Source organism: Silene latifolia, chromosome 9, assembly GCF_048544455.1.
Source record: "Silene latifolia isolate original U9 population chromosome 9, ASM4854445v1, whole genome shotgun sequence".
In the NCBI taxonomy this organism is placed as follows: Eukaryota; Viridiplantae; Streptophyta; class Magnoliopsida; order Caryophyllales; family Caryophyllaceae; genus Silene; species Silene latifolia.
The window spans coordinates 73,549,475-73,560,868 of NC_133534.1; the positions used below are offsets into that span (position 1 = coordinate 73,549,475).

An 11,394-nucleotide genomic window follows, 5' to 3' on the forward strand; every position below is an offset into this window, starting at 1 on the left:
GACTTCTCAAAGCCAAGGTTAAGGGTCAGACACAAACAATCTCCTCAAAAGTCGAATTTTCCAACCCAGGTCAACATTCCTCACAAGAAAGAGTACTATCAAATGGCGTTAAGGGAGGATAAGCAAAGAACAAAAGACAAGTTAGGAGTACAAGCGTAGCTTTTAAAGTAAAACAGAAGGGAGTTTAGAAGGAGGATAAGCACCAAGAGATTAAGAATAAGGCGAGATACAAAAAGAACGAGAAACATCTTCAAGGAAGTAGAAGCATTCTTCAAAGGTTGAACAAATCTTCAATCCTCAGCAATAGGCACTAAATCTTGATCTTCTTAAAATATAAGTGTCCTTTCAATGGAACGGTGATACTCTTGGCGATCACTCAAGAACATCAATATTCCAATTCAAAGACATAAAAATACATTTTTACACCAACAAATGATAAAACTAATTATCAGACGTCTCCAATAACAAGCTTTAACACTAATTGACGTTAAAACCAGTGAAAAACATTAAAATATTTTTAAAACCTTTAGTTCAATTTTTTTTTTTATAATAATGGTAATAACTCCATTAGCTATAGATAAGCTCACGGTCATTGATCCAAGAACGCAACAATTATTAAATGACAATCAACAAACAGGTTAGTACCTAACAAAGAGCAAACACAAAGAGACTACAACATAAGGTCCTAAGTCTACCCATCTTACCCATCTCTCAAGTTTATTATTTTAAGGTCAAGTTATTTATATAGGGGTGCACAAACGTGCGTCGGGAGAAAATATGCTCTGATACCAACTGTGACACCCTCATTTATTGCGGAAAAAAAACACGTAATTCTAGAATAAAACTGCATGGATATGTTTGTAATAGGTTCATTATAGTAAAAACCTGTAATTTTTAAAACCTGAACCTGTTATAAAGATATCCAAATGGGAAGGTGTCAAACATGCAAGGTCCAAAATAAATCTCATGAATGAAACATCGCTAAAGTCGCGAAACAAAGTTATACAAACCAAATATGAGAAAGGGAGACATATGTCCCTAAAAAGTATGTGACATAACAATATTTAAGGGTCACAATATAATAAAGTCAATCTAGGTTCCAAGGTTACTTTGCTCACTAGCTCGTCCATGTACCCCATATATGCATCACCTACCTGCCATTCACATTTTATACAAATACGAAAGCCACAGTCAGTGGGGAGTAACTCCGAGTTCTCCCAGCCACGAAATGTCATAATTAATATAACATGTAAACATAAGAATATGAATATGAATAACACATAGCCTTAGCATATAGATGCTAGACAATCGTGCTTATCATGTGAACAACAATATAACAACACATAGTCCTAGCATGTGATTACTAGACCGACTCATACTACCTATCATGTGAATCACATAACATCCAGGAATCCAAACTCTATCAACCATAGCCGGCTTGCATCTCACCTTCTATGATTCATAGAATCACCATACAAGAAAGGACAATATATCAAAGACAGGCATAAGTTCTTAGTCCCGTCAATAGTCACTCTGCAACTCGAGTCTATAACACGAGGTAGGGAAGGTAATCGAACCGGTATCTTGGCTCAGAGGTTCTATCAAAACATGGCCAAGACACAACACAACCCTAGCCTAAAATCTGCGCAGACCTAGACATGCGGATACACACCACCGCACCCAAGACCCACAACTTTTCTAAAACAAAGTGAGTACCCTAAGGAGTCCACCAAAGGGTTGGCTAGTACTTAAGCTGACCACTTACTATCAAAATAAGTAACGAGGTCATGCCCTAACTTGGATATAATCCCACCAAGTCAGGAACACAGAGGCTATCAAGCAGTGAACATATACTCGTCAAAGACTATAATGGCCTATCTGTGATGAAGGCCGAAATACTCACCTAGGACCTAGTCCCAGCTAGTCCCAGCTTGAATACTTTAGCCCACACCACACAAGACAAGTAGGATACCCAATTAACCATAAAAGGGGCAAAGAGTCCAACTTACCAACATAAATGCTAATATTCTATCATGTGAAAGGCTATATAAATGTCTATTCAGCAGACAATCCAACCATATCCTCAATGTCATCAATAACCAAATTATAGCTAACCATCAATATCATAGTCCATGAGAATAAACTACAATGGCTAAAGGCAAACAAGACTCAAGCATAAGGCATCCAAAGCATCCAACAACCAACATGTGAAATGATAATTACAAATATCAAGGCATAACATTAAACCTCCAATAACAACCAATCTTACCTCAAAGACAAACCCTCGACCCGAGTCCCGTGACGGGTCATCGGTTAAATCGAGGCTGACTGATTTAAACCTAGTTTGACCAAACTCGTTCGGTCAATCTGCCCACTTTCGAGTCTTTGCCTACTTTGGCCCAAATCATAAAATTTATCACAATATAATTCTCATGCTATTTCTAATTTCTATCATGTGAAAAACGAAAGTAACACATTATCAATCACCTAAACACTTAACAAACAACAGGCACAACATTAACTACTAATGTGACATTAATTCGTCGAGTAACTCGGAATAGTTACCTTAAGCTAGCAAAGAGACAAGCAATAAACTTGAGAAAGCTTCTAAAACCCAAAATTACTCTTCATCTTCAACCACATATGAGCCACCTAAAAATAATTATGTGAAAGGACGATATTAACGAATTATCTTTATATAAAATATGAGACGGAAATTAATTTAATTATATTTTAAATAAACCAAACTAGCGTCAAAACAAATTATAGACACGGCTCTAAAATTATTATGACAACCTCAAACTCGGCCTAACCACCAACTACACATGGCCTCAAACTCGTGACTTAGCTAGGTCACTGCCTAGGCCACGGCCAGCCATGCCAGCCATCGACTCGCCTAAAAGCAAGCCACAAAGAGTCCGACACGACCACCACCCGACTACCCATAGCCACCCTTCACCCTACTTCATAACCTGACCCAAAAATCAGTCCAAAACAGAACCCAAAAGATGCCTAAGTTCGACCCCAACTCCAGTCCTCAAATGCAAAGTGAAAACCCACGATGACAGCTCTCGTCCCTGCCCAAAACAGAGTACCAATCGTCCCCTTAAGACTCCATTCTCGCGCCTAAAAACAGTCCTAGCTGAGCCAACTAAGTCAGCATTTAAAACGGTTTTAGAGCGGAAATCCACAAGTATAAAGCAACTCAAAAACAGACCCTAAAGACTACAAAAATCGCCCCAACACAGAGTCCAAATCAGTCCAAAACAATCCCTACATGTCAGTATACACCGTCTCAACTATAAAACACACCAATTATCACCCAAAACAATCCATACATGTCAGCATACACCGTCTTAAATATACCACTTACTAGCTAGCATCCCAAATGATCCCTAGAGGTCAGTATACACCGTCTCAATCATCTCCACATATCAGTATACACCGTCCCAACTATACAACTGACTAATTAACATCCATAATGATCCCTATATATAATTATACACCGTCTTAATTATAAAACAGACTAACCAGCATTCGAAATAAACATATTTTACAAGTAATATTGAGTAACCTATCATTGTTACCTTTTTCCGATTGAACTAATCATTTATGACTAACAAATCTTCTACCAGACCGTCTATCTCAGCACCTACAACCGTCTTATAATAAATAAAGCTGAAAATATAAATTGGGTTTGTAAAAATACGTAACGAAAATGAATGTTACTTACATCGGAATGACGAGAACGACGAGAGGAGCAATATGGAACGAAAATCATTGATAACGGATGACAAACGGAGTGGCAGGATCAATTTAACATAAAAAAAAATCAAAACAGAACGAAAAGAAGAAAAATGAAGGGAGAAGAAAGAATGCTGCGTGAGAAATGAGGGAGCAGCTTGCCTGCCTGCTATTTATTATCGTACGTTTCTTCATCGTTAAGAAACTTCGATAGTTATTAAAACCGTTTCGAGTTAAATTTAACCGATTTAAGTAAAAGTTTCAGTAATAAAACGGAATCAATAATAAATAAATTTAATGAGTGAAAATAAAATAAACTCAGCTAGTTAACGTAAATAATAAGAAATCGGCTTGAAACGGAATTATTAGCGATTTTTACGAAACTAACGGATATTAATAAAAAAATTGCTAATTTAGTGAAATAAGCTCAAAATAGCTAATTGGACGGTTTTGTTCCCAAAATCCATCTCGGGTTTACTTAAAACAACTTTCATAAGGACTCGTAAAGAAACGGGAATTATTAAATAAATAAACTCGAACTAACTTCAATAAACTCGAACTAACTTTAAATAAACTTATTAATGATTATTAAAATTAACGTATCGAATTATGATGAAATTAATTAATTAGCTAAGCATATATATATATAAATCGTTAAATGATGTAATTAAATTCAAAATAGCAATTAAAAGAATTTTATCCAACTTAATAAAATACGGGGTGTTACACGTGATTTGTAGTTGATACATACGCATGCAAAATGGTCGTTGATGCAGAATGGGACAAAGAGTAAATCCGTTTTCAAGTTGACGGTTTTCCCACTGTCCACAATGAAGGTCTCCCAAAGTTGGTAAAGCTTACCATGTGACGTATACCGAAGAATGACATCCTTGCAAGATCACCATATTCCTTCTTTTCTAAATGGTTCAGCAATATCGACCAACACTCGATGACATTAAACGACATTACATTTTCAGGGGCCAGGGACATAATGTCAGCTCTCCGCAGCGTAGCGTACCGACTGAACCAAACCAGTTGTTCACTGCACTCATAATATTAAAGCACTCGTTAATTAAAATAAAACCAAATGTGGACAGCGTAATTTAGAATATTATTAATTCAGAACAACTGACCGATCATCAAAATTATGGTCATTTATCAAGCAATAATCAGATACGTGCTTTCTCAACATTTTAATATCCTTGATTAACGTTTTGTTGTTCCGGAGCAGCTTTGACACAACATGAGTACTGTAACCACCCCTACCACAGTCAAGGGAGCATCCCAAACCGTTCCCCTTTCCACGAGGCTGACTCTTAACAGAGGAGAGAACTTTACCAGATGAAGTCCGCTTGGTAACACGCGTCGCTTTCATGGCGGGCTCTTCAGAATCAGGAGCGCGGGCGTGTTTTGTGGGACTCGGCCCTATCTCACCATCTTTTTTTCTCTTACCAACATTCAACTTCCTCGTCAATGGATGGACAGCAACCTCTTTGAACACTTCAATCCGACGCAATATGTCTGGCCTTTGACTGTTAATGTCACAGAGGACGAGGGTCGCAACAATCTTAGCACGGTAATGGTTGATAGCCTCCTCTTTCCCGAGGTCATATTGAAAAGGCTTCCCGCGGTAAAACATCATATGTAGCATCATGTAAACACCATAGTCATTTCTCGAATACCCGATGCCTTGTCAACCGAACTCAATGTTGACGATCTTAAACCCGCTAACCTTTGAGCCTTTAGACAAACCTTTCGACAACAAATACTTCCCCATTAAGTTTGCCTGAACATGAATATATGTCTGTGTGTTAAGTAGATGGACCTTCAAACAAATAAGAATGAAGTCCTAAATACTGACGGGACATCGAAAACTTACTGAAATACGTGCAATTCCTCCGTAAGGTAGCGTTTCTATCTGATCATCGTATTTTCGGTTGTCAAGGTAGTCAATCTGCTTGGTTAAGATGTTTATGCAGCAGAACTGTAATGATCACCATCACCAGATAACACAAGGAGGAAGATCTTTATTTTTTTGATGAAATGTGAGTATATATATATTGATATCAAACAAGTACAAATACATGAGAGGAGAATACAGCATAATCAAACTGAAATCTCCCTAACAGCCAGCATTTTGAACAACCTACCACCAAAATCTAGACTACAATGCCCCATTTCTGAAGCCAAGTCCTCTCATTATTCACTACAGTTCGTCCAATTTTTGACCTGATCCTTCTCATGGCATCCTCCCTGATCTGCATAACCAGAGTTTCAGGCCTAGTAAGGATCATGTTCACTCTCGAGTTGTTCCTCTGATTCCATATATGATAGAAGCAGGCAGACCAGAGAAGATAATGAGTATGCAACTTCAGTCTTGCCCCTGCACTCCTACCATTGCTAGTATAAACATCCACTGCAATTTTGAAACCACACCATTGCTCAATTAAACTCAGCACCTGTCTCCTGTATAAACAATCAAAAAACAAATGCTCCAAAATTTCAGGTTCCTAGATCACAGATGCAACATCTGTTGTCAGGTCAGCAGCCAAACTGAAATAATTTGGCCTTGATGTTAAGACCCTGGTTCATCACAAGCCACGAAATCAAAGCATGCTTTGGTAAGTTCCAATCATTCCAGACCAGATGAACCCAATCTTTCTTAGGCTGTTTATTTCTAAGCCACTCATATCCCTCTCTGATAGAATACCCCTTCAGGTTAGCTGCCCAGTGGTCATTCTGATATCCAGTCTTCATCATTTCCTTTACTTTGCAAATACTTTTCCAGGACCGAGCAACACCAGCTGCAGGAGTGTAGGTGTGCCAGTCCTGCTCTTTAAGATATACCTGACTTATCCATTTGATCCAGAGCTTATCAGCTTTGTTATAAACCCAATCAACCAGTTTAGCCACAGCTGCAATGTTGTATAATTCTGCTTTCCTTATGCCTAAGCCACCTTCATCTTTAGGTAAAGTGACCTTCTTCCAAGCAACTAAAGGAACTTTATGGTAATCAGAGCTACCATCCCATAAATAGTTCCTATAAATGCCTTCAATTCTTATGATTACCCCTTTGGGAATAATGAACATTCCTGCCCAGTAGGAGTATAATGTATTAAGCATAGAGTTTATAAGGACTACCCTGCCTGCATAAGACAACTTTTTGGCTCCAATACTTTTGATCCTATTCACCATTCCCTCCACCAGGGCATTGCATTCTAATTTGGTCAACCTGCCAGCCTGTATAGGGACACCCAGGTACCTGAAAGGTAGGGAACCTTCCACAAAACCTATTGCTTGTTGAATGTCATTCTTCAGCTCTGATGCAACACCATTATAGTACACTTCAGACTTAGTATTGTTCATAGTGAGACTTGATGCTCTGGAAAATGAGGAGAAGGCCCTTATCAACAGCATAATAGACTGTGCATTGCCTTTACAGAACATTAATAAGTCATCTGCAAACATAAGATGATTAAGCTTTACTCCCTTACATAAAGGGTGGTACTGGAAAGGCCTATTATCAGTGGCATAGGCAATCATCCTAGTGAGATAGTCCATACAAAGGGTGAACAAAAGGGAGGAGATGGAGTCCCCTTGCCTAAGCGCTCTCTTCCCTTTAAAATACCCAAACTGGCTCCCATTCAGGCATAAGGAGAAACTTGTTGAGGTCACACAGGTCATAACTCTCTGTGTGAAACCTTCAGGGAAACCAAGACCATATAGAAGCTGCTCAAGAAACTCCCACTCCACTGTGTCATAGGCTTTTTGTAAGTCAATTTTAAATACGCATCTAGGGGACACATCCTTCCTCTTATACAGTTGCACAATATCTTGACAAATCAGGACATTTTCAATAATAGATCTCCCCTTAATGAAAGCTCATTGGTTCTCACTTACAATATCAGGAAGGACCAAGGACAATCTGTTGGACAGGATCTTTGAAATAGCCTTGTATATCATATTGCAACAAGCTATAGGCCTAAAGTGTTTGACTGAAGTAGGTCTCTCACATTTACAGATAAGAGTGATGTTTGTTGCATTCATTTGAGACAGCAGCCTACCTGAGGTAAAGAAGTCCTGAATAGCAGCACAAGTGTCTTCACCAATAATGTCCCAACTATCTTTAAAAAAGGCACTAGTATAGCCATCAGGACCTGGAGCTTTATCATTTGGAGTATTGAAAAAAATTGCTTTAATCTCCTCATTGGTGATAAGCTTATTAAGTATCTGAATATGCTCATCATTACAACACTTCCCATGACTGAGAACATCAGTTCTCACCTTTTTAGTGGATTTCCTACTACCCAGGAGGGATTCATAATAGTCCAGGAATGCATCCTGGATACTCTTGTTGTCTGAACATAGGACTCCCCTCTGATCCTCAATTTGTATATCTTTGTTCATATTACTCCTCTTCCTGATTACTCCATGAAAGTAGGCAGTGTTACTGTCCCCATCCTCAAGCCATTGAGCCTTAGCCTTTTGTTTGAGGAAGCTGATCCTTGCTGGTTGTAGTTGCTTTAATTTATCAATGATGTCCAATTCCTTCTTGTTGAGACTAGCATTCTGAGGGTCAGAATCAATTTGCAGTTGGATATTAGTCAACTCATTTTCAGCAATTTTTGTGGAATTTTCAATATCAGCAAAACATTCTTTATTCAGATCTTTGAGCCTAGGTTTTAAGGCCTTAAGCTTCTTGACCACCTTAAACATCTTGTGACCAGGGTAAAACTTATCCCATTCTTCTTTCACTCTGGTTAGAAAATCAGGAGCCTTCCTCCACATGTTAAAATATTTGAAACTGGCTCTTCTAGTCATTACTAGCTTAGCATTATTCACAGTGTATAGACTATAATCAAATAAACCAGCAGGATGGAAATGAGCCATCTTATCAGGAAAACTTGCTTGCCATTCCTGATTGATAAGGAACCTATCCAACCTACTATAAATCCTTGAGGCAGGGTCTTGCTTATTTGTCCAGGTATAGAAGGCTCCAGTGGCAGGAATGTCAGTCATACCACATGTTGCCAAACAGTTAATAAACTCATCGATATCAGATTGTTTTGTATTTCCACCAAGTCTCTCTTCAGGAGTAATCACAGTGTTGAAATCCCCTGCAATTGCCCAGGGCCCTTGACAATGCCCAGTTATTCTTTCTAAATGACTCCAAAGATCCCTTATATCAATCCCCTCATTAAAAGCATACACCATTATTAAATAAAACTGCTGCTGGGAAATTCTTGCAATGACTCTGGTGTGTATGAACTGTGCATCATACTGCAGTATATGAACATCAAAGAGACTAGGCCTCCATAAAATCCATACTCTACCTCCTTTATGACAGCTAGAATTGGTCGTAACACACCACCTATCCAACATACTGCTAGAAATAGTACTCACATTTGCGCCATTTACCTTAGTTTCAATAAGTCCAAAAAGACCTATATCCTTATTATGAATAAACCACTTAACATTATTCTGTTTATTTACACTATTTAACCCTCTAACATTCCAGAAACCAATATTATTCATTTAAATTAGGAGATGTTGGGTTACCCTTTTGACCTATGCCTACCTTTGGAGTCCCACTGCCTGATGCAACTTCTCTGTATGATCTATCATGGGAGCTTTCAGTACTAGTCACATGTTTCACAGGAGAAGAACTAGGTGTCCTCTCCTCAGTAGAAACTGAAACCTGAGTATTTGTCATCTGAACTACTGGTTTTGCCACAACAGGTTTCCAAACTCTTTGAACTGGAACTTGTTTTTTGATTCCTGTCTGTGTACCAGACCTGCAATTAGTATGCTCATGCCCTATCCCTTTGCATTTAGAACATAATGTAGGTTTCCACTCATATTCAACATCCAAAGCCACAACCTTCCCATTCTCATCTAAGAATTTCACCTTTGATGGGAATTTCTGTCCAACTGCAACCTCAATCAACACTCGTGCAAACCCCAATCTGGTCTTCTCCACTATGGCTTGGTCTGCTCGCTGATACTTGCCTAACAGCCCAGCTATAGTAGGCAAGCATTTGCCCCAGAATTTGAGAGGCAAAGCTTTAATTCTCACCCATGTAGGGATATTTTTAACATCCTCCTTTGTCAATTCAGTCTCCTCAGTCCATGCCCTGACAATAAGCGGCTTATTGTCAAACATGAAATGCCCTGCTTGGAGTACAGCATCCCTGTCTTTACTTTCTTTGAAACGAACAAGAAATATTCCATTTGGCATAAAGGATATCTTGTCAACATTATGTTTCTGCTAAATACGCATGATAAATCCATTTACACCTCCCATGGAGGGTTTGCTCCAAGAACAAAGCAATAGACTGCATTATTCCAATACTCAATCTCATCCTTAATATCTTCCTTCGTGAATTGTATAATATTTTCTAGTTTATCATCCTCTTCATCTTGAACTACAGTTTTCTTACCTCGTTTTGTGATCCAAAGTGAGCTTTCAACCAAATTGTCATCAGCAACCTCATCAAAAGACAGTCCTGGTACCCCCGTTACTTCCTGCATGGGTTTAGTACGTATGACCTCTTCTTCTGATGGCCCTGTTTTCTTTGGTAATGGACGTGCTCCTTTGTTCTTCTGCCCTGATTTCACCATGGTAACTCTACTAGATCATTTACTTTTAGTCTTCCTTGAAGAATTACGTGCCATGATGATGAATCAATGTAGAAAATTGAATCTAGAGATCTCCTGCGTAGTGTTTGCTAGGGTTTCTCTTGGGTTCATTCTCTAGAGTTTTTTTTTCTAATCTAAACGATCTTTGAATGGTGTTTTGTTGATGAAGGAGTAGTTTGATTGTGATTTTAGGAAGTTTGGGTTTGATTTTGGTGAATTTGGGTGATGAATTTGTGTTTTGTTGATGAGGGGATTGAGGGTTTTGAGGGTTTTTGGGTGTGTGTATTGCGTTAAATCAAACATTGTAGTCCGCCAAAATGCTACAGAACAGCACTGTGTATCACCTTAAAGAAGATTATGTGTTTTGGTACATACCATGTCCGTGTCAAGCTGAAATGGCATAAAACAGGATTCAGCCCAATTATCCCAGCCACCAAAAATGTCTTCATCTTTGTTCAACACTTTTCCAAGCTTTTGGGCCTTCCAAATATCCCTCGCGGGGTCCTTTTATTGAAAGAATAATAGTGTTTTCAGGGGGACTTATCATAAAGTTAATGTTAATTGGTTACTACTATAATGAAGGTATATGCTAAGTGTAACTTTAACAAATGAAAATTATAACTTTAACAGGGAAAAGTATCATTTTAGCCACAAATAGGGTAACTTCAGCAGTGGTTAAAAAGTGTAACTTTAACAAGCGAAAGAATAATTTTAATCAGAAAAGTATAACTTTGACAGGTAAAAGTGTAATTTTAGTCACAAATAGTGTAACTTCAGCAGCTCAAGATAAATGTAACTTTAACAGGAATAAGAGTAATTATAAATAAAAAAAGGATCAGTTACAGTGTGACTAAGGCCAAAGAAACAACGGGAAATGGCCACGGGTGAAGGTTTCATGATGTGGTTGAGAAATAAGCACCAATCATCAATCACACTAGTCATGATTTGCTGCCCAGGATTCAATGTTACAATGTCTTCCCGGCTTATGAAATAAAACTCGCTAAATGATAC

At 38.4% G+C, this 11,394-nt stretch overlaps 1 protein-coding gene across 1 annotated transcript; it reads right to left on the reverse strand.

Annotated features, from left to right (window-relative positions):
- Positions 1 to 4,545: 4,545 nt before the first annotated feature.
- On the reverse strand, positions 4,546 to 9,982 carry LOC141601212 (uncharacterized). The gene is made up of 8 exons (XM_074421477.1): positions 9,323 to 9,982; positions 7,645 to 9,225; positions 6,299 to 7,557; positions 5,913 to 6,210; positions 5,624 to 5,728; positions 5,477 to 5,530; positions 4,878 to 5,365; positions 4,546 to 4,786 (listed from the first exon to the last, which is right to left on the reverse strand). The coding sequence occupies exons 1-8, from the start codon at positions 9,980 to 9,982 to the stop codon at positions 4,546 to 4,548; spliced, it is 4,686 nt and encodes a 1,561-aa protein (XP_074277578.1).
- Between the last annotated feature and the right edge of the window lie 1,412 nt (positions 9,983 to 11,394).